This window comes from Barbus barbus (genome assembly GCF_936440315.1).
Source record: "Barbus barbus genome assembly, chromosome: 28".
NCBI classification, from domain to species: Eukaryota; Metazoa; Chordata; class Actinopteri; order Cypriniformes; family Cyprinidae; genus Barbus; species Barbus barbus.
In genome coordinates this window covers 7,437,932-7,463,312 of record NC_136756.1, presented here as the reverse complement: position 1 = coordinate 7,463,312, position 25,381 = coordinate 7,437,932, and the positions used below count along the sequence as shown (strand labels likewise).

The window sequence follows — 25,381 nt, the reverse complement described above, 5'->3', positions numbered from 1 at the left end:
CACCCACTTATGAAAGTGGATGAAGATTTTAAATTTCTTGAGGTCTTTAACAACCTAGAAATGATTATTCTGTCTGAGCTTTGTGTTTTAAAATGAACACACACTAATGTAAGCGTAGCCTAACAGATGTGTAAACTGAAAACTATTTGAACTTTATTAAAATTATTTATTTATTGTGTTGGATATATTTTGTTCCTTTGTGCAGTGGCTCAGGAGATGAGGCTTTGAGTCTGTATAAATATCAACAAGCTAAAAAAAAAGTTTTTTGAGATAATGTAATCTTATTAAAACTGATTTCATAAAACTGGTATCGAAAAAAGTATCGTTCAGGAACCGGTATCGAACTCAAGGTATCGATATCGGTATCGATATCGTAAATTTTTGAACGATACCCAGCCCTACCCTTAGGTATCGAAATTTGGTACCGAACGACAAGACGTTTTTCGATACTCGGTGGTATCGAGGCAATTCGGTCGGTGCCTAAAAAGTATCGAACTCGGTACCCAGCCCTAGGTTTGAGATTGTAACATCACACTGACTGCCATGGCTAAAGTCAAGTGGGTCAGGCTGCATGTCTCAGACTCAATGCTGAGCATTTTAAGACAGACCTACTATGTTGCACGTTCTATGTTCCATGTTCCTGTTTCTCACTATAACACGTACACATCAAATGGCTCCTATCATACTGCAGTCTTCAAAAGACCTCCAGGCAGGAATTAAAACCCCTGATGTGAGCTTTCATTGGTGTTCTGGTGTGATGCCAAAATTTGAAACTATAAATAGTTAGGATTGTCTGTAGTACTGTAAAATTCAGTTGATTTTATGAACTAGTTAGTCTTCAAGTTTAGTGTGTATGAGGTAATGCATCTACATTAAAGTTGGCAGTTAATGAAAATTCAACCTATTTTCTATATGTGTGGTATAGATCAGTGGTATATACCAATATGTGTGTGTGTGTGTGTGTGTGTATATATACATATATATATATATATATATATATATATATATATATATATATATATATATATATACACATATATATATATATATATATATATATATATATATATATATATATACACATATATATATATATATATAAGAAAGAAAGAAGGAAGACAACTGCGTTACAGACCGATCTCGAGTCCCACCGTAGAGCTCCATAAGGATGCTCTGTTCCAAAATCAAATCACTGTCGGTGCTTCTGAAATTAATGAGGGTGCTTGCCGTCATGCACATCTATTCTGACATATCATATTTTGTCCAGTCCATAGTTATAATTATCACAATGTCATTGCGATTTCGAGAGAATATGCGGATGTCACTTCCGAAAGTTTGTTGCAAGTACGCCACAATGGTCCTCTTTTATTAAAATTCTGAATGGAGAATAGGCTATAGCTATACTGCAAAGAAAGCACACAAAGTGCGCTTCCTTAAAAAGCTGTCAGACATTTCAGTTTATCGCAATTTCTAATTCCGCTATAGTCAATGAATCTGTCAGCACAGCACAATTAATCTCTTGTTAACATCACCTACACTTTGTTTGTTATAATCAGAGGATTCGCATCAAGCGCTTCCAGAACTCTGGACTGAACAAGAACACTCGTGTTCTGAGCGGTGAGTGGATTCTGACTCACTAAAACTCCTCTGATTGGCCATTGCGTTATTGAAATCAGCAGAGTGATGTCTCTGATTTGCTACAATGTACAAGCTGCAAAAATAGAGCGCAAACACAAATACACATTTGATTCTGACCTGAGGCGGCTGCCGGTTACTTTTGTTGTTTAGTTGCTTCTTTCCAGAGTCTTGAATTGCTTACATACGTTTTCCTTAAATCATCCTGGCGACCCAGGGAATATCATGATACAATTAGGGGTGGGTTTTTATATGAATGTATCTCAAGGGCAACTGACTGACTGATGGTATATTTTTTTCATCTTGCAGCTGTATAATGCATATTAAAGTAGTGTTTATAAGCGCAGCACTGGTTTGTTTAGAGCAGTAACAAAGGAAATGTTGTTTTGCGGCTGTTCCAAAAGCACCACCTGCTGTCAGAGAGTGAATTTGCATTCTCATTCATGTAGTTTATAGCATAATTTTGGAAAATGTGGACATGCTGAAAGAAAAAGAAAAGAAAAACATGTTTAAAAAAAGCACAGGCAAAGTATTTGTTTATATAAAGAGATTTTGTTTTATTTGTATTATATATTAATCTATGTGTTTTATTTGGTTTGGGATTTTTTTTTAAAGTTCACTTTATTCTTGTTATAAAAGATATTTCAATTTCTTGTACTTTACACACTACAAAAACCCTAGACCGGTCTCCAAATCCTGGTTTGTGACCCCAAACTTTTGCTGGCCTCAAACAAAGAAAACTGTAACATCACTGATATTTTTCCATACCACTGTGTTGCTTTTCAATTGTTTTTCAAACATGCTAGATAGATGTGTTTGACCATTACACACGCAATCATGCACATGGTACAGCATTCTAAAAACAAATAAGTTGAACTTTTAAATATGCATTTCAAGGCTGTGCATTTATTCCCCATTCCTTTGCCGTGTCTTGTGTTTTTAAAAGCAAAAAACTGTGTGAACCAGCCTTAAAGGGATTTTTATTTTTATTCAAAAAATAAAATTTGATATTTATCTGCTTACTCCCAGGGCATCCAAGATGTAGGTGACTTTGTTTCTTCAGTAGAACACAAACAAAGATTTTTAACTCAAACCGTTGCAGTCTGTCAGTCATATAATGGCAGTGAATGGGACCCACGTCTTTGAGAGTAAAAAAAAAAACATAGACAAAACCAAATGAAACCCTGCGGCTAGTGACGATACGTTGAGGTCTGAAGACACAAAACAATCAGTCTGTGCGTGACTAGGGCTGCACGATATTGGAAAAAATTCACATTGCAATTGCAATTTAGTTTTTCTGCGATTTAGATATTGCGATATGAAAAAAGAAATCACCAGATGACTTGAACAGCTCTATTTGACAAAAAAATAAAAAAATCAATGATTGGGGTGATTTTGTAGGTGAATAAATCTGCATAGAAAATTACACACATAGGGCCTAGATAAATATAATAGAAAAGTGATACAAATGAAATAAACAGTGCTTTACATTCTTCAGGTAAGAACACACTCAGGAGAGTTGGACATTGCGTGACATAAATGATATAAATACCAGGGACTTATTTCCATTGTTGGTAAATCAGCATTATAAACCATTTTTTTCCCCTCTGGGGACACTGTTGGTCCTTCAAATCTGAAGCAAGTTAACAGCTAGGCCATGGCTCCAGAGTATAATTTACAATAATTGCATTATAGTGTAAGATACAGTATAGAACATGTTATTGTGAAATCTCTAAAAGGAAACGACAATCAAAGTGACTTGAATACTTGATTTTGAGTCTGAGTCTTCCTGGACTCTTTCTTCAGAAAGTGGAAATATGTTGCTGTAGTCATGTGCATTGTTGGTGTACATGACACCAACGATCAGAACCTGTTCATGAAAGACAAATGAAAATGACTTTAATCCACAAATAGTAAGATATTATGTTGTTTTTGAGTACACCTAAACCATACCCTGTCTCAGCTGGTGGAGGGAAGACTGCATCTCTTCACACCTTCCCTCCCTGTCCTCTCTTTCCTCTGCATTTGCTTCCTCCATCTGTCTAAATGCACATTAATTATACACATACACACATATATTCTCTACCCCAGCGACACACACCCACATAATGCATGTGCTTTCTCCACATTTATTAGGGGAAACACTGAAAATAGGTCCTAATGTCAGTAGTGTATTGATGTTACAATAATATGATTGTTGAGACCAGAATAACGAATAAAAGTTTGGACCTATTCACCATCATGAAAGTTTTGAAACTGCACACAAGCATGTAGAGTGAAGCGTGTACATTGAAGTATGCTTGCATTTAAATACAACATTAGCCCTATTAACAGTATCGTGGCATGCTGTCACTTACCATGGAATATAATTACAACTTGTCAGTCAATTTGTAAAAAGAAATGAAAGATATTTATAGTAATGCACTTACAAGGAAAGTTCAGTTGCAGTCAAGTTACAGTCACTGTAAAAAAAAAAAAAAAAATATATATATATATATATATATATATATATATATATATATATATGTATATGTGTGTACATACACACACACACAACGGGGAAAAACAATTACTTGATCCCCTGCTGATTTTGTACGTTTGCTCACTGACAAAGAATTGATCAGTCTATAATTTTAATGTTAGGATTATTTGAACAGTGAGAGACAGAATAACAACAACAAAAATCCAGAAAAACATATTTCAAAAAAAGTTATAAATTGATTTGCATTTTAATGAGTCAAATAAGTATGTGTCCCCTTTGCAAAAAATGACTTAGTACTTGGTGGCAAAACCCTTGTTGGCAATCACAGAGGTCAGAGGTTTCTTGTAGTTGCCACCAGGTTTGCACACATCTCAGGAGGGATTTTGTCCCACTCCTCTTTGCAGATCCTCTCCAAGTCATTAAGGTTTCGAGGCTGACGTTTGGCAACTCGAACCTTCAGCTCTCCACAGATTTTCTATGGGATTAAGGTCTGGAGATTGGCTAGGCCACTGCAGGACCTTAATGTGCTTCTTCTTGAGCCACTCCTTTGTTGCCATGGCTGTGTGTTTTGGGTCATTGTCATGCTGGAATACCCATCCACGAGCCATTTTCAATTCCCTGGCCCTGACGGTACATGGTCCCGTCCATCGTCCCTTTGATGCGGTGCAGTTGTCCTGTCCCCTTAGCAGAAAAACACCCCCAAAGCATAATGTTTCCACCTCCATGTTTGACGGTGGGGATGGTGTTCTTGGGGTCATAGGCAGCATTCCTCCTCCTCCAAACACGGTGAGTTGAATTGATACCAAAGAGCTCGATTTTGGTCTCATCTGACCACAGTTCTTCTCTGAATCATTCAGATGTTCATTGGCAAACTTCAGACAGATATACATGTGCTTTCTTGAGCAGGGGGGCCTTGCGGGCGCTGCAGGATTTCACTCCTTCACAGCGTAGTATTACCAATTGTTTTCTTGGTGACTATGGTCCCAGTTGCCTTGAGATCATAGACAAGATCCTCCCGTGTAGTTCTGGGCTGATTCCTCACCGTTCTCATGATCATTGAAACTCCATGAGGTGAGATCTTGCATGGAGCCCCAGACCGAGGGAGATTGACAGCTATTTTTTGTGTCTTCCATTTGCGAATAATCGCACCAGCTGTTGTCACTGATGGTCTTGTAGCCTATTCCAGCCTTGTGCAGGTCTACAATCTTGTCCCTGACATCCTTGGACAGCTCTTTGGTCTTGGCCATGGTGGAGAGTTTGGAATCTGATTGATTGATTGCTTCTGTGGACAGGTTGTCTTTTATACAGGTTAATGTCCCTTTAAAGGTAGGGTAAGCGATTTCTGGAAGCCAATGTTGATATTTGAAATCACCAAAACAAAAATGCCCCTACCCCAAAATGGTCTCGCCCCTATTTTGATAGATTCGCCCCACACATACATAGCCTACGCAACCCAGGCAACGATTAGTTCTGTGAAACATAAGCTGCTTTTCCACCGAAATTACCTTGAACAATATGTCCCAGGAACTTTTTTCCCCTAGACCTGTTGCTCTCTGCGTTTCCATCGCGGTCTAAACTACCGAGAAGATTAGGCAAATAGTCTGGTGACTTAACGTTAGGTCTGCGCGTGTTTCTCAATGCCAAGTATGCAAATTTCGGACTTGCATCCTCGGTAGTTCAGACTTCACGAGTTTGACTCAGGAGTGTGAACTCCCGGGGAGGAACGAAGCAAGTCTGGTAATTCTGCAAAGAGCAGCATACTTGATAACGTCAGTCAGCTCGCCTTGGCTGCTGCAATCTTCCTCACTGTATTTACATACGAAATATATCTAACACCACTACCTCTTTCCGTTTTCATTTAAACATATTAATAGCCGCAGAAATGTAGTTCAGGGAATGTACATACATTACAATGAAATGAAATATATCAAACATTGCCTGTTTTCATGTTCATTTTAACATATTAAACATAAGATAAGTAATCTTTGGTCTTTATTCTATTGTTCTATTAACCCCCTGGGGTCGAAGCCCGCAGCGGTGCTTTTATTTGAGTATAGTTATAATAACAACAAAACAATATGCTTTTAAAAAATAGAGAAAATAAACAGGGCGCGTTCTCTGCCGGCTCTGTCTTTGTCACCTCTCTTCACAGACACGTAAATAAAACAACATGAATCTCTGCGAATACTCGCCTCAAATACATGAGAAATGTATGTATAGAAAGCTTGAAATGTCTACTTTTAAATTAAGGCATGTCCAAAGCAAATATTCTATGTTAAAGTAATCTGTATGAAACCAACGCGATGTCCAGTTTTCCTGTCTCAACTCATTATATCTAATGCGGTCACGCCCATGCGCCGTTCACGCCTTTCACATTCAAACATCCACGTGAGGCGCGCGCGAATGTAAATGCCCACATCGCCTCCGCGCAAACAAACAAGTTCATCCCAGCTACTTTCTGTTTCTGGAAGAAGATCTGCTGAGAGAAATAACCCAGAATTTCAAAATGTGTTTTTTTTTTTTTCCTTCAGAGCACATAAACAATATACACTATGAAAATGCCACGTTCAAAAGCTTGGAGTCAGTGTATATATACGAATTAAAACTTTTACTTAGCACACAAGTGATGATAAAGACATCATGTTACAAACGACTTTCTGTTCATCAAAAAAATTAATTCTCAGCTGTTTTCAACATAATAATAATAATAATAATAATAATAAATGTTTTTTTTTTTTTTTTTTTAGCAGCAAATCAGAATATTAGAATGATTGTGTGACTGGAGTAATGATGATAAAATGTCAGCTTTGATTGTTCCTAATAAAATGCACTCGCAAGTGAATCTCAAGTTATTTTGTGTGATGGCTAAATATATTCTAAATAAACTACAAACAAAAAATATCTAAATTTTTGTCCTCATATTGTTTCTTGTAATTATTCCCTCTCAGTCACTTACCTGACTGAATGGCTCATTATGAAGCTCATTATGCAGCTCATTATGAGGGCCTTTGTCTTCTCAGGTGTGAATGTGAATGTGAAGGTTGACGCCTTCTCGCATAGACCCTTTTTACTGAAAAAGTGACAAGAAAACAAGATGATTTTCACATTATTTTGAAGCAAAAACTCTAGACTACAAGATCCAGTTCTCAAAAGTCTTGTAAACAAATGTTCTGTTTTTTATGGCCTTATTTCAGTCACTTCAAAATTGTAGTTTTTCACTAACCACGCATAAACATTGCTTTCTCAAAAACACAATCATGTAGATAAATGCTGCAAACATATTATTGTAGCCCACTTTGTGCTGTTTTATATGTTTATAAGCAACTGAAAAAAGCACAAATGTCAGGGTATGTCAAAACTTCTCCAGGCCCCCAAAACACCCTTAGACCCCAGAGGTTAACCACTACAGAGACATTAGAGCCAGCGGAAAATGTCAGAAGGACTAGTCGAGGTTATGCTCCTCTCGTCGGGATACATGAGCACTGAGCGCCCGGTGATTGCTTGGAGCTCATGTCTCTGAAATCGGCGAAGCACATTTTCAAATAGGTGCTGTTTTTATAAATAAACCACAGATTTGAGTTTTAAACAACTACATTCTTGCCTGAAATACACGCATCCAGTGTACGCAGACTTCAGCTGTTGCAGCGCGCCGCGTCCGGTGTAGACACGGTGTTACTCACCTATCGGGAAGAAACAAAGCAACCTCGGCGTCCGATCGAAATCATACTATTTTATAGTATTACTGTATATACAGTGATAAAGCTATGTCGGTTAGCATTGCATTATAAATATACTTTATCCTCATAAAAATGCCAAGATTGCCTAAAGAAAAAAGATAAACCATATATGTGACCCTGGACCACAAAACCAGTCCTAAGTGTCAATGGTTAAAAATTGAGATTTATACAATATAATAATATATGAAATATATATTATAATATATGAAAGCTGAATAAATAAGCTTTCCATTGATGTATGGTTTCTTAGGATCAGACAATATTTGGCCGAGATACAACTATTTGAAAATCTGGAATCTAAGGGTGCAAAAAAATCTAAATATTGAGAAAATTGCCTTTTAAAGTTGTCCAAATGAAGCTCTTAGCAATGCATATTACTAATCAAAAATGTTATTTTGATATTTATGGCAAGAAACTTACTAAATATCTTCATGGAACATGATCTTTACTTAATATCACAATAATTTTGACACATACAATGTATTTTTGGCTATTGCTACAAATATACCCCAGCGACTTGAGACTGGTTTTGTGGTCCAGGGTCACATACTTGTTCTGTAATCTGTAATGTTTTTGTGATTTTAGTGCTGTCGAACGATTAATCGCGATTAATAGCATCCAAACTAAAAGTTTTTGTTTACATAATATATTTGTGTACTGTGTATATTTATTATGTTCCATATCCCGGACGAGCCCCCGACGACAGTACAATTAAAGGTGTATGTAGTGCAACATTAAATTCCTGAGATTTATGTGCTGGTTTAGCAAATATTACTAATCATTTATTAACTTCCAAAGGTTTCATCAGCCCTTCATCATGGCCGTTTGGATAAAAATCGCATTTTCAGCAGCAGGTCTGAGGAAGGTATTTAATCTGTCCACGGGGGGTCAGATCAGTGAGATCCAGTCAGGGTTTACAGTGACAGCCCGTGGAGGAGGCAGCATTGTTCTGCCTCTTTGAATATCGCCTGGAGCTGCTATCACTTAAACTTAAACATCATCCGATTATTAGGCTTATGGTTGTTTGAGCTTATTGCTTTATGTCAGGTGAGCAGAGGATTTAGGCTCTAGAGACCTTAGAAAATCAGGGATTTTTATTTGCATGCTTTAGATGCTTAAACATAGGCTTGTATGATGGGAGTTGATTATAAATTGTCTTGAGGCTGCAGAGGAAATCAGAAAATGGCTTTCCTGGACTGGGAAAAATAAAATAATAAAAAAAATGTGTAAACCAAAACTAAATAAAATCATTTTAAAAATCCTGTGTTTAATATTAGACTTTATTTAATATGTTTAATTTGTATAATAATTTATATTTAAATACTTTATAATGGAAACCTGATTTTTGGTTATTTTATTTTAATTGAATTGTAACTTTTTATTTATTTATTTATTTTTTGTTGTCATTTTATCTTTTCTGTAATTCATTTTATTTTCCTGTATATGCCAAATGGATTTAATTTATACAGTGTTTCACTTTTGTCTCCATCTTAGTCTTGATGTTGTGGGGAGGGGTTATTGTTGCATGGCAACAGTCATGATTGACAGCACTGTTTTCTTGAGAGAGGCGTATAATAATAACGCTATCATATGGTCTGGCAGATTTTGGGCTCAGCACCAGGGATGACAAATGTGCTCACGCAATAATTCAATCTGCTCTTCCAGTTCTTCAACTTTAAGGGGACTTGCGAAGATGAGTAGTTGGAGCAATTAAGTTGGTCAGTCATTGTTAATGTGTAGCATCCAAAATATGTGCCAGGTTGTTTATGGAGAAGTGTGAGAGGGAGAGAGAGGGAGAGAAAGTAAAGAACTTCGCAGACAGATTGTGATTTGGTGAATGTGTGAGAATGGAAGGTGGTCTGAGAATATCAGTAACTAATTAAAGTTTTCTTTCGTACGTCACATGCTAAAAATGCTGGGTTTTCAGCGATAGTTAAAGTAACTGATGTTTCTAAAGGAAATGAGGAGGAAAGTGAAACAAAAAGCAAAACACATGTAATGTAATGTAATTATTATTTAATACATTATTACATTACTATCAAGGATGTAACTAAACTTCAAGAATCAATTTTTTGAAAATAGTAAATTGATCAACAGTTAAAATTAATATTGTCTCTTTGTGGTCGTTTATTATATTATATTATATTTTTTGTATGATGAAGCTTAACTGTATAATTATTTATGTATTCATGTTTTTTTTTTAATTTTCACATTATTTATTTATTTATCATTTGTAATTAGCCATGTACTAATTGGTATTATAATTAGCTGTCAGAAGATAAACTTTTCTTCCCCTTTCTTTCTTTCTTTCTTTCTTTCTTTTTAGGGGAAGAAATACACTCTATTAATGGTGGATCCAGATGCTCCTAGTCGTCAGAAACCTTCTCGCGCTTACTGGAGACACTGGTTACTGGTTGACATTAAGGTATGTCACATCTACCAAAAACGTCTTTGAAACGCAGATGCTGTCTCCTCCTAATTTGATGGTTTACAGACTTGTTATAACCTCTGTGACTTCATGAATGTTCTTCTTTGATATAATGAATCTTCAAGCCTCTTAATGCAAGTCAATGTATTTAATCTGAATATTACCCAGAACAAAGCCTTAAAATAAAGGTTGCTTAAAGCAGCGCTTTGGCACGGACAATCCTGGACATAATGTGCAAAGCAAAAGGTGTCAGAAACACTTTGGTGGGCAAACAATTCCTGGATCGCGTGGACCGTATCTGCACCTTCCATGTGCTTCACACTTGTGCTGCGTTTCCGATGAGTTACATAATTACTGAGTAAAAATATCATGTTAGTCATCAGCGCTCAGCTCCGGCGGGATCTAGAGGCAGATTCATCAGGCTGTGCATGGGGACGCCGTGTTTAAACAACCGGGGATGAGACACACTTTAATTGCTCAATATTAAGTCAATATTCTTTCATCCTTTCTTAATCTCGCAGGCAATGTTTTTTTTACATGCACTTTCTTTCTTTCTCAGTTTTTCTTGCTGTGGTCCTATTGGTTCACAGGGGAGCCCACTGATTCCAATAAAGTTTGTAACTACAACTCTATATATGAAAAATGACCGATGTCTCGTATACAAGTTACAAAAAAATTAAGTTTGTAAGAATTAAATTCTTTCTTCACATTCAAGTTTTTCTGTTTTGAAGCGTTTGTGACAATCATGTGGGCGAATGGTTCTCATGTGCAACAGGAATGATTGCACGTCAGTTCTGCTTTAGTCCTTCAGACAAGGGATCTACAGACAGGAACGAGGAGTGCAACAGGCCTACTATAACTGTTGTCCCTTTTTTTTTTTTTACACCTGATTGTTCTGGATAAATATCATGCCTTTAATACACACAGTATATATATATGCATTAAAGGCGCCATATTTTTAAGCTCTCTCCATTCCTTCCAGTCACACAGTTCACCCAAAAAATGAGAATTATATCATCATTTATTCAGTCAGATCTTTCCAAAGTTGTATGTTTTTTCTTCATTGGAACACAAAAGAAGACATCAAGCAGAATTTTCACGCTGCTGTTTCAGTGAAAGTGAATGATAGCTATAACATTTGTCCATAAGATCTGTATACTATTTCCAAGTCTTTTTAAATCATATTATCATTTTGTGTGATTTAAAAAGGCTAAAATTGTAAGTTATTTAATGATAATACTCATTCATGCTTGTACAAATCCAAATATTACAAGGCAAGATATGTCATTCCAGCTTTGACAAAAGTAATTCCAGTGCTATTGGTTTTGAGCAGTGGTATTTTAATATTATTTAATATTTAAATAATAATAATAATTCATGACATTTATATAGCGCTTTTCTGATTTTCTAAGCAATCAAAGCGCACTACATTGTGAGGGGGGTGTCTCCTCGTCACATTATATTATAATATTTGTTAATATTTTGAATGAGCTTTTTCATTCATTTATTTTTGTTAATTTTATATTTTAGTTTGTTTTAGTAATTTTGATATATGCTTTTTCATTTCTATTTCTGATATAGTGTTTGCTGCTGCTTCAGTCACTTAGATTTATTTTTATTTTAAGTTTATATTTTAATTTTATTTACAATTTTAGTAATTTTATTATGTACTTCTGTGATTTTAGTACTTCAACTTCAACTTATTTTATTTGAAGCTACCAAGTTTTTAAAGTTTAAATTTCAACTGCTATATTAAATTTTAATTCAGATTTAATTCAATTAACCAACACTATTTTGAGTTTTAGTTTACAATAACCATGCTGATTTAGGGTGACAAATGCGATATACAAATCACACAATTGATAGATGTATTTGAGCACAAAGGACTTTTTTTTTTTAAATAATTTTTGGGTCATTTTTGAAACCCCAGTCCCCATTCATTTTCATTGTGTGGAAAAGAGCAGCTTGAACATTCTACCTTATATCTCTCTTTGTGCTGCACGTAAGAAAAAAAGCCATCAGGTTTGAAATGTCACATCAGTGTGTAAATGATAACCGAATTGTCATTTTTGGGTGGACTATCCCTGTAATTGTACCATTTTACTGTGGTTTCGTGACAGGATATATCTATAAAATAGCACTAAGGATGATCCTATGGCTACAAAAAGCAACACTCTGTCATTCAGCAGGCGTTTTACTGGTAAATCACCATACAGATACATTTGCTAAAAGCAGCATATGATCACAGTCCTTGGAAGCGAGGCCGTCTTCAGTGCTAGTTCAGCCCTGCCCTCCTCTCCATCTCGCAGAGAAGAGACGAGCCTCCTCCCCGTCTGGCCAGGCGACACATTGTGAATAAACAAAAGTATTTCAGGTGCTCAGACAGACAACCTCTCAATACCCTGTCACTGTGTGGGTGGCGGCATGCCGCCTGTCTGCTCCCTGATTGGCCATCTCGTTGCTCTGTGTGTATGATGAGGAGCCGTGGTTGGTCAGAGGTTTAATGAGGCTGGTGGGAGGTGAGTAATTGCCGCGGTGACTTCCTCTAACCTCGCCGAAGTTATAATAACATCCCGTGTGAATGTGTGGAATTATCTGTCCTGGAATACTCCTGGGCTTCAGACTGAAGCAGGTGCCACACAAATGAACAATTCCCCTCTCACTCCAACACCTTATTTAGAAATCTGCCCTGTAATTCCTTTTTTTAGAAATTAAATTACAACCCTGATTTGGCTTGTTACGCCCCCATACAAGCAAACGTAATGTCTTTTGTGTATTGCATGCAAACATGATAGGAGAGCAAAAGTTGTTTTTCATTTTCACTCTTCTATCCAAACTCATGTCAGAGAACACGTTTTGGTTTCCATGCTAACCTGGCTTTGACTCATGGGATGTCGAAACATTACATCTCTCTTAGTTTTTATGAGAAACTAAAAATGGAGGTGCATTAAAGGCAAAAAAATCTCATTATCTGTTGTTCACCTATAATGAACTTCAGTGTGTAATTTAACGTATTTATTCCTGTATAGGTATCGCTGCTATTGTTTTTAGAGATATATAAACTTTTTTCTGTGTTTGCAGAATAATAGCACAGCTTTATTAGTTATTGAAAATTAGCTTAGGTAGTGTAGTTTTACTGAAAATTGTGTTTAAATTAGAATTCTGCTGCAATTTGAGTGGAAAATTATATTTCTTGGAATATGTCAAATAGAGCTGACTGAAGTTTTTCTTATCTGTTGTTTTTTTATCACAATGGAAGTGCTTCATATTCAGTGCCTTAATCCTGTACTTCCTGTTTATGTCCACTTTATTAACTTGGAACTCATTTACATTTATGAATTTAAAAGACACAAGTCCCAAATTTGTCATAGAGCCAACACTATTGACAGTATACAATGCCACGTTTATTAGAGAGCTACATTAGGAATAAAGCTAGAGCAGAGGAGAAATGCAGACAAGAGAAAGAAGAGGCAAGTGCATTGGTTTAAGGTTAAGAGTTGGCAGAAAAGGCATCTTCAGCTGCTTCTTGAAAGATGTGATGATCTCAGTAGCTCAGTTTGAGGTTGACAGCTCATTCCACAGAGAGTGAAGGTTTTGGAAAAGTGTCATTAGCTGCATTTTCATTACCCTTAAAATTGCGCAAATAGAAACTGAATTGAAAATACATCTAATGGAACCGTGCCAATTTTGCAAAAATGCCCATATATTGCAAAAAAGTTTTTACGCTCACAATGAAGTGGTTTTTCAGGCAATTTGAAAAAGGAATATTTCGTAAAACTGCTAAATTTATTTTAGTATTTTGGGGTGAAATGGTGTACCTAAAAAGTCATATGATCAACGTACTATAACCTCCAAGAAAACTTAATCTGTGGCCGATGTCAAATATAAAGGACTTCCTTTGCCATTAATATTTGGATATCCACTTATTTGCACTGCATTACGGCTCCGACACGGCCGCTAGAGCTGATCGCGGCCACTCAGTCAATGCTGGTGTTTAAACCAACCGTGCCATGATATGTTTTAGAAGTGCCCCAGAAGTGTCTCTCCGTGTTGATTCTGTAAAGATAAACGCATACGTCTCCTTCAATTAAATATAATGGCTAGTGCAGTGGCTTGCGATATACATAACCCTACCAAAATCCTCTGGTATGACTTATCGTGAGAGGAAAAAATGCTTTAGTCGCATAACATCGGTTAACGGAAACGCCGTCTTTTTTATTGACATTTATAAAATATTGCTCTAGTTTTGTGCAAATCTGTAATGGAAACAGCTATTGTAAAGGAACAACAAGGCGATGCTCATTCAGTGACCATAGCTAAATTAGTAGATTAAACCAACCATGACACGGAAAGTTTCTACACCGGACAAGAAGACAGTGAAATCATAAACGATCATATTAAAAACTAATCAGTTGTGACAATATAAATACATACTCAGAGGCTGCTGCAGTATTTGTTATGGAATATGCTTGTTTGTTCACACAGAGATCCTCAACTTAAGCTCATTTACCACGTCATGAAGGACATGAACATAGACTTGAATGATACCTCAATATGTTTGGTCACATTTACCATTGATCAGTGAAAGTTTGCAGTCAAAATACAGGAATCGGTTTGATCAGGAGTTTTATGTTAGTGTGAAAAAGATTTCGGTATGGTAACATGTTGACCAATAGGAAGACATTGACATCTGTGCTTTATGCACCATGCATTGCTACATTATTGACATTGAATAACCTTTTTTACCCACAAAATTTCATTTCTTTCGAAATTTCATTAAGTTTGTTTTGCACCTTTAGTGTTTAGACCATTTTTGCTTGGTCACACAATAAAATAGCCAAATAAAACCTTTTAGGCTTGCATTGAAAGAAAATGCAATGTATTCAAAACCATCTTAGCAACCACTCAGAAATGCACTAGCAACATCCTAGCACAATGGCGGCGACTTTTGCATGGACAAGCAGCATCTATTTTCAAATTTCATTCATTCATTGATTCATTCACCTCCTCTGGCTGAAATACAATTATTTATGCATTCTCTTGAATGCAATGTCTTATACAATCCTGTGGTAATTAGTGATTGTGTCATCAACGCTCATACAAGTTTTGCCTCGACCTTTGTCTGTCTGAAGGAGGTATTTCTAACACTTTATTGGAACCATATTTAGTTTGTCATTTCCTCTGTTTGGCAGCATGTGTGCAGATGGACCCTTCCTCCCGTACCGCTGCCAACTCGCCACTCGCAGTCAGTCGCCATCTCCAGTCACCACTCAAGATTTCTGGCACTTGCAGCAAACCAGAGAGCCCACTCCACACATTTGTGTCATTGTGCGGAGCGTTTCTCCCTCAGTAACACATCATCTTATGCTCTTCGGCTCTTCATCCAACAGTTACCATGCAACCGGTCCGCACCCTTTCACTTGAACTGTTCCTGGCTCAGGCCTGACCAGTCCTGCTTTTCTCTAACCAGCCATTCATGCCTCTCAAGATCCTGTTAAACGTTGTCTGGGACTTTCATGGCAATTTAAGAGCTCTTGACTGGTGTGATTGACTCATAAGTGCAAAGCTTTGGATTGTCACTTTGTGTACAAGATCATGATTATATTTCTTGTAGCTTTCCACTTTATCACTCATTTTGTGCATTTTGGTCTTTTCAGTATCTCAGTCTGCAAAACTATTTGCTTGTTAAAGCAAGCATCTCTAATAATATTGCCTATACTTAACCCTAACCCCTAAATATTATATTAAAAATATTAACATGAATGATAGCTCTAATCATGTGGAGACGTGCTGTTTCTTTTCTAAACATTTAGATGGACAAAATGTCCTAACTATACGTAATATGATGTGACACTGTGGCACAAAAATAAAAGATTTTCTGCATGTTAATCTGTTTTTGGCCCCTAACAGCTCAGCTATGTTTTTTTTTTTTTGGATAATATTGTTATAAGTTAGTAGTAATAATAGTAGTATTAAATTATTATTAATAATAAACGGATATTATTACAATATTAGATAGATCTTAGTCGTAATGTATTTTGAATAATGTTAGAATTGTTACATTTTTTTATTAATTTTTATTCATTTATTTGCAGCGAGAGCTCCGCCCACATACTTATCTGATTGGCTGCGATTTGTGATTGACCTATAATGTAGCAGGCAAACACATCCCAATGTCTTACATTACAGGAGGAATCTGAGTCCTATCTAGAGAACAGAGAATCGTAAAAAGGTGTGATCTTTTAGGTAAACAAACACTAGCAAATGGCACTAATGTCTGAACTATGAATATCATTGTTAACCATATATACCCACTGTAAGAGTGAAAAGAACTCCCAAAGTATCTACTGTATTTCCGCATTTAAGGAAGCCACTGCAGATTGAATTGGTAATGAAGTTATTAATTCTGTTGGAGCAGATGGTGATGGAAGAGGGGAATGGGGAGCTGAAATGCCCCTGTAGCTCCGCACTCAGCCCGCCTGACCCGTTCTGGTTCTCAATTCCCTCCTGCTCATGGAATACTACCAAAAAACAATCCCTGAACAGCTTGTTCTGCCTCAAACTGACTTTTCCTCCAGATCACAACGCTCCTATGTCTTGCTCTGTCTGATTTCAGCATCTTTTACTCTCGCTCTCTCTTTCTCCGCACATGAAAGCGGATGTTTTGTTTGCTCTGCCGACAGAAACAAAAGGCAGAGTCATTAGCGATAGAGAGTAGTTTGCTTATGTAAATAAACAGCTAGGTGAAAAATCCTTATTTACTTTTCACCCTAATAGTCCACCCACAGATTGCAGTATCACATCACCCAAGAGCTGTTGGCGAATCAAATAATTATTAACGGTAATCTTGCACAGGAGTTTTGCAACATTATAAATATTATTTAAAAACACTTGAATTGATTTCAAGTTCTCTTCCATTCCAAAAAATCATGTTCTTAATCAGTATTTTGTCTTCATTTCTAGTAAGAATGTCTAAACAAGCAATATATTAAGAAGGGCTTTAAATAATAATATGATGATTTTAAATGAAATATACATTTATTATTTATTTGCAGATGTCACTTGCTTTGATGTTTTATATAATTCAAAGCCATCAACACATTTTCACACAGAAATCACATTCAAACCAAGCAGTTTTCTGATGGTTGATATGACCAACTTGAGCTTGTTGCGAAATCTGTGGGAAAATCTTTTGCCTTCGTGTGAAATTCCCAAATGCATGGATTCCTTTTCAAATGACTGGATTTGGCCTGTGAAAATTGACCATGCAATGGTAAATGTGACCTTTAGACAGTTCAGACTATGCACATACTACGCGGTCTCTTACTAATTGATAATAGTGAAAATAAAGTGTCCAAATTGTTTTTGGGGCCATTATATCTGTGTGGGCCTGACTGAATGACATTGTCAGCATTTTTCCCTTCATAAAGTCCAAACTGACCCTGACACACCCGCATACGCTCATCTCTCTCTCTCTCAATCACACACACCCTCCCATTCACTGTTCTCCATTTAGAGAGCCGGACACAAGTGAATGTGAGTCTTAATCACAATAGAGTGTTTTGACAGTTCATGCTAATCGCTAACAGACAGATATTAAAGGAACGCTCTGGGTTCAATATGAGTTAATGGAACAGCATTTGTCTTAATATCAATTTTCGCAGTTGCAATTTCAATTTATATGTGAATTTATTTCTATTTTTTAAGAAAAATTGTGGTGAGGAAAAATGTAACGTAAACGTAAGTTTGCTTAATTATTTTGTGCAGTTATTACATTAGTAAAATTTCAGCAACATTTTGAGGGCAAAAAGGTCCAATGTTTATTTTCTGTTTGTCAGTGTAGCAAATGCTTGACCAACTTGAACTTGTTGCAAAATCTGTTTGGGGAAATATTTCGCCCTCATTTAAAATCCCAAATGCATGGATTTATTATTGAAATGGCTAGCGAAAATTCGCCAAACAACAAAAAATGTAGCAGCACCAGTGTTTAGTTAGGGCTATGCTAAGCGATACTAAACTTTCGAATACTGTACAAAATAGCAAAATGTTTGATTTGAGCATTTTAGCTTTAATGATATAATGCAGTGTGTCATTTTAAAGACCTGGATTAAATGGATAGCAATATACACACACTATTGCAGTTATTGAAGTCAGTGGCTACTGTCAACTGTTTGGTTACCAACATTTATTATTATTATTATTTTTATTTTTTTGGCAGAAGAAAGAATCCCATACATAGTTTGCAACCACTATTTTGGGTGAACTATCCCCTTAAGACAAGTTCATATTGTAAGTATTAACAAGTACACCATAAAGTAATTTCTGTTATTTCTAATCAGAGACCAGATACAGTATGCATTAAAAAGTAGTCAGTAATATGAATTTAAAATGTTGACCTTTAAACCCACTGTACCTTTTTTGTATTATTGATTGATTGATTGATTGATTGATTAATTGATGAACAAACAAATCTTTTCTGTTGTAATCAGTTATGTCTGACAAATGCTGTTGATGGAGCCTAACCCTGTTACATCACATTTGAGGCTGGAAATACATAGTGTGTGATGGAGGTACGATACACTGGAGGGAAATACCTCAGCATCCAGCCACTTTAAAGCAGCATGACTCTCAGGAGAGAACACACTTGTACAGACAGAGAAACTATTGTAATGCTCTCGGAGCAGCTGTGCGTGTTTGTCTTTCGAGTGCCTGTTGGGATGCTTGGCCCTGCCTGCACTGCATGTCCTTTGACTGCTGATTGGATTATATTTCTTTCCCTCAGAGGACTGCGCTCTTCTGGAAGTCAGCGTGTCAAGCGCAAGTGTTTTCTTCTCTCGCCGTGTGTTCATGTGCACATTCGTGCTTAGCTGAAGAAGCTGTTAAGCTCTGTAAGTGACTCGCGGCCTCTTTAGGGTCACTAAGACAGCAAATCTGTAGGAGTTTGTTATGCCAAGGCAGAGCAGAAACTGTTTTATTATTGTTTAACAGAAAACAGTGTAAGGTCTCAGGAGCCGGCGGTGTATGATTGTCTTGAGAGACGTGTGCGTCCCATAGCGTGAGACATTTCATGTTTTTAGATTTTAAAGTCAATATGGGATGGCTTTCCCAGGCCATTTTACTTATGTAATCTGACATATTTTTAGGTGAAAAACCTGCAATACCATTATCAACATTTTTTTTGTTGTTAAACACGCATATCTTTTATTACAATTCATATAATTCATGAAAGTTGCACCACATTACATTTTACAAACTGAATTAACTCGTAAATAAAAAAGTGAGTTTATTTTATATATATTTTATATTTTATGAGACGTTTTGATCTCAACACATAGAAATGAGAGTCTTCAAGGGTCTCTCTGTGATATCATTTCCTGTTTTTTCCAGCATGTTGGTTGCACCACATGACTTTTTGGGCACACCACGACTTTGATTTGGCAGACACAGTTTTCAGATGTTTATAATTTTTAATTATTAATAATTTTCAAATGGCTTCAATTGCTTTTCTAATAAGTAATAGAAGATTAGACAACTATTAGACAAAATACATAAAAATTGTGAAAATATTAAAATTTCAAATCAATGTTTTCCATTATAATATATTTTAATTAATTTCTGTGATGCAAAGCTGAAATTTCAGCATCATTCAAATCATTCTTCAGAAATCATAATATGCTGCTCTAGAAAGATTTATTATTATGATGATTATTAGTTGAAAATGACTGTGCTACTTAATGTGCTTTTTTCCAAGGATACTTTGATAAACAGAAATTCTGAAGACACTTTTTTTTTTATTACTTTATACATGTCTTTCTGTCATTTTGATCAATTTAATGCACCTTTACTGAATAAGTGTCAGTTTCCTTCAAAACTGTAAAAAAAAGAAAAGAAAAAGAGATCCCTCCCAAATTTTTAAATGGTAGATATGTACAAATTGTATTTTTATATTTTTGATTGGACTATGAATATAAGTGAGCGTCATAGCATTAATGCTCTAACAAATGGTGTGTGTGTGTGTGTGTGTGTGGGTGGTCCTGGTAAAGCCTACAACCTACAAAGATGGCGATATCCAAAATCCTTGTCCTCATGGGGACATGTTTTGGTCCCCATGAGGAAACAAGCTTATAAATCATACAGAATTAAGTTTTTTGAAAATCTAAAAATGCAGAAAGTTTCCTGTCGGGGGTAAGTTTAGGTGTAGGGCATTAGTACAGTATAAAAACCATTATGCGAATGTGCCCATAAAACATGGAAACCCAACATGTGTGTGTGTGTGTGTGTGTGTGTGTGCATGCTATCAATTTTTCTTTTGTAATGCGAATGTATTCCCTGATATTAAAGGTTAAAGCAATGATTAGACGGCTATTGGCTAATATTTTGATGAAAGATTATAAAGACTGAAGTTTTTCAGTGGAATAACACTTGCACCATTCAGTCGTTCACAATAAGACCGAGAACGTGTATTAAGGAAGTAAACAGGGTCAATTTACTTTTTCCGCTCCATTTGACATGTTATTGTGTCCAGGGAGACTGGGTGTACCATATAATTTCCCACAATCGAGTTCAGTTTGACAGACATGTCTCCTCGGGTACTTCTCACTCATAACTATTTACTCTCTAAGGACCGTTTCAGATGGAAAAAAACAACAACAACAACTGTTATTTAGAATTACTCCTCTATTGTACACTTAGACAACTGTTCTTTTTTATGTTTCCTGCCACATTTTCTCTCGCTTTCCCATGTTTCTGAGCTTCACACCTCGCCGGGGGAACATCTGTGACGGCTGGAGGTGCAGATGGGGCGCAGGTACCCGAGTGCATCTCATCCCCGTTAATGATGAGTGTAGCTGCCCTTTCTCTCAGCTACCCGAGACACCGTTCGCCGCCACTGGTCCGCTCACTTCTCCACGAACGCCCAGCCCGACAGATTTACCGACATATGCATGGCTTGTTGTTTTCGTTGGAAAAAAAAAATCCAGCAAAGTAGTTCATTTGCAGACGTGCGCCGCTAACCTTACAAGCCACCTGTATCTTTCCGAGAAACGGTGGGCGCCGCACAGGAGTGCGGCGAAGTCTGTTTTTCTTCCTTTTTTGTCTAATGTGATTTTAATTCCATATTTAGCGGATATGCAGATGTGTGAGGTCATGACGTGTTTGCGAGGTTTTTCCCGAGCTGTGAAAATGAAATGCTCGTCAACATGTCGACATCCATCACTCTCTCAGCAATTGCTCGATTGTGTCTTAATTAGGATTTATCAGGCGCAGTGGATCCCAGTGAGCTCTTGGTGCATTGCATCACATTTAGACCCTGTCAGAGGTTTCTGAATGATTAATTTAAGTTTTTCAACAAATGCAGATTTACTTCTTCATTTATACTAGTATCAATCATATCGGATTACATTTCCAGAAGGTTTCACTGTTTTAGCATTATCTTTTTTTATTTTTTTTTTTATTTAAAGTAAATCATTTAACATGTATGTTGTTGTAGATATGTATGCTCCTCACATCTCACATTCTCAATTAAGCTGATTTGTAAGTCTGCAGATAAACTCATCTTGTAGATTATGACCTGGTTAACAAGAACTCACATTTTTGGATGCATAATTTGTACCCTAAATTCATAAAAAGAATATTCCATGTTCAATCAAATCTTACAAATTACAATGCAAGGAAACATCTCACATCGTTTTTATTTTATTTTATTTTTTTATTGAAAATATTTAGTTTTTATGGTTTAATTAATAGTAACTGTGATTAAACAGAACCACTAAAATAAAATAAAAAAATAATAATAATTAAGAGTTTTTAATTCCGAGCTCAAACTTTTTAACCTTTTTCTTACTTGCATAAGTTACAAAACATCACAAAAGTAAAAAAATAAAATAAAGTCTTTATTTAATTCAGAGCTCAATTTTTAACCTTTTTATATGTTACTATATCACAAATTCATAGACGGACAGACAGACAGACTAAATATTTAAGAGCTGAACAGAAAGACAAATGAACAAACAAAACTCGATCTTTATTCCAGAGCTCAAACTTTTAACTTTTTTCTTTCTCACATAAATTACAATATATTACAAAAATAAAATAAAAGTCAAACTTTAATTCAGAACTTATTACTTTTCTTTCTTACATAATTACAATATATAACAAAAAAAGTGAAATAAATAAATGGGTAAAAAATAAATAAAACTATAAAAATAAATAAATATACAATTCAGGTCCAATTCTCATTGTTAACTAGTAGCTTATTAGCATGTATATTGCTATTATATTGGCTTGTTTATTGTTACTTATAAAGCACATATTAATGCCTTATTCTGCACGGCCATATTTAGATCCCTTAATCCTAAACTTAACATCTACATCACTAACTAATAATATGTAGCAAATTAGGAGTTAATTGAGGAAAAGGTCATAGTGAATAGTTAGTTAATAGTGAAAATTGGACCCCGAACTAAAGTGTGACTGAAACTTTTAACCTTTTTTTATTATTATTTTTACATAAATTACAATGTATCACAAATAAAATTAAATAAATGAATAAATATAAATTCAATCTTTAATACAGAGCTCAAACTTGCAGTTTGTTGGGTATAGTGAGGCTAGCGCTGGATTGTTGTGCTCAGATGTGTCTATTTATGCTGCGTCCCTATGGATAGTGCGAGCAGAGCTGACAATAGGTCTTTAACATGTGAGGCCATCTGGAGTTGCTGCTGCTGAATGGAGGTCAAGAACCCGCCACTCCTTCCATATGCACACCTACTCACTCACTCGCACCGAGGTCAAGCGCACACAGGCCTTCACCGGCAATTACAGCATCCCTGTATATGTCCATCAGCGCTTCATTGGCTATATAAAGGTTAGAAATTCATACAGTAGAGAGATAATTAAAATCTATAACTTTTATTATATTACATAACAAAATATCATACTAAGTGGCATTTATTTTTAAAGAAAGAAAAAGTGTTTACACACACACACACAAAAATGATAAAATAATGTATATATTGTTCATTATTAAAAAATTTGACCCTGTCTGGTTGTCAAACATTAGCGGATCATGTTCATAATTTATTTAAATAATAATTGGTATTATTTAATAATTGTTGTAATATTATGTGAACAATAATTGTGATTTTAATAAATACATTTTACGTAGAATACTTGTTTTAACAGCTATAAATATAATTACCGTACATCCATGTGAATTTATAAAAAATAAATATTTGAATGAATATAATTTGACATACCAGAAACCATTATATTTAGTGAATAATGTCTGTTTAATATAAAAATATATCTTAATTAATTTAATTAATGTATTTTCTCAACCATAGTTATGATAATTGAAGCATATTGACATCTTGTGCACTTTATAGAAACCACACAACCCCATTTATTTTATTGTTTTATAATTATTTGATCTTTTTATTTTTAGAATTTAATTTCATCTATCTGTCTGTCTGTCTGTCTGTCTGTCTGTCTGTCTGTCTGTCTGTCTGTCTATCTATCCGTCTGTCTATCCGTCTGTCTATCCACTATCCATCCATCCAGTTTTCATTCTTCCAGTATATTTTGTCTCTTTTAAACAGGGTAACCAGGATCCTCCAAATGAAATTCAAGGCTTTTTAAGACCTTTTTAATACCGTTTCAAATGAAATTCAATGCCAACTTCGTACCCATTCCGACAGAAGTATGAGGGGAAAATGTCAAATCTGTATAAATTTTGAACCCTAGAATGTACAAGTAGGCTACTTGAATTAAATAAAACATTTTATTTAAATTATCAGTTATATTTAATACATATGCAACACTGTAACACACATTTTATTTGTAATAAACAAATACATTTGAACTTGGTGTTGAACACTACAGCCTTCGCAGCTCTGCTGCCTTGGTTGCAATTTTTTCGCCCAGGCTCTCAACTTCTGCTTGTGGCTTCTTCTCAATGCGTTTGACTTGGCAATTAGCTCAGCCATTTTGCTGCCTTGTTTGCCCTCAGCCTCCTCTGCCATCTTGTCTGCATCCCTCCTCAGATGCTGCACAACTTCCTGGATGGTCTGTCTTGTCTTTTTTAGCTGCTCCAACTCCTCTTCAATCATTATTCTTCTTTGACTATGTGCTTGAGATTCTTTTGTCTTTCGTTCACTTTCAAGATGCATCCTGTACCTCACCCTTGCTGATGTGACTGAAGACAGGAGCTCTGGTGTGAGGGGCACCTTGGTAACACCCCCATGCATGGACACGTAATCGCACACAACTCTTTGTGCAATGACAGTGTCCTCTTGGATATTCCAAGTTTCTACTTGTTTATTGATAGAGAAGCCCCTCTCCACCGTAGCCTGCCCATGGGAGACGAGCAGAAGGTTTCTGATGAAAGCCCAGAGCTGTGGGTAGGGCTGACTTATATAAGGATGGAGAAACACATCCAGCCTCTTTATTAAACTATACATTCAATGTAACATTTGCAATCGTGATATTATAGAACAGCTCACTTGGTCGTGTTATGTTACTTAACTATATCATATATTATTTATAAATAAAAAAAACTCAACATTTTTAAAATTCAGAATAAAAACTTACTTTGAAATATTTGAGCAGGTCCACCGCCGTTGCATGACCCATAAACGGCGAGCCGAAGTATCGTGACTGGACGTGGTCGTCCACCCAGTAGCGAATATGAAGGTCCAACTGCTTACTTTTCGTCATCTTATTGAGACCCTCGTCAAACATGACCACAAACCCGTTGGCCATATTGACCTGGTCAGTCAGTCCCTTAGTTATAAAAGGAGCCAATCCGAATTTAGTAATATATGCAGTTTTGTTGCTTCCACACGAGAATATAGCTGCAACCTCAGAGTCAGGAAACATGGTTTTAAAAATCTCTGTAATGTTCTCATTCGATGTGCAAGAGTGGTGCTCAGAGATTGTTTTAAGGACCCACATCACCTCTGCCCGCAGAGTTGGTGTCGAGCCACAGTAAGATAGGATGTTCCTTAGCTGTGGTGGCAATGCTTCTAATGTAGAAATTTCTTCATTATTGATAGCCAGTGCTGTTTCAGTAACCGAAGAGGTCTGCGGTGCACAGAACTG

At 36.1% G+C, this 25,381-nt stretch overlaps 1 protein-coding gene across 3 annotated transcripts in view; it reads left to right on the top strand.

Annotated features, from left to right (window-relative positions):
• pebp4 (phosphatidylethanolamine binding protein 4) overlaps positions 1 to 25,381 on the top strand; it is a 139,915-nt gene that overhangs the window by 37,733 nt on the left and 76,801 nt on the right. For all 3 annotated transcript variants that reach the window (XM_079382753.1, XM_079382755.1, XM_079382754.1), the window contains exon 4: positions 10,181 to 10,279. In XM_079382753.1, coding sequence (XP_079238879.1) covers positions 10,181 to 10,279 — 99 coding nt within the window. The remainder of the gene's footprint in view (positions 1 to 10,180; positions 10,280 to 25,381) is intronic.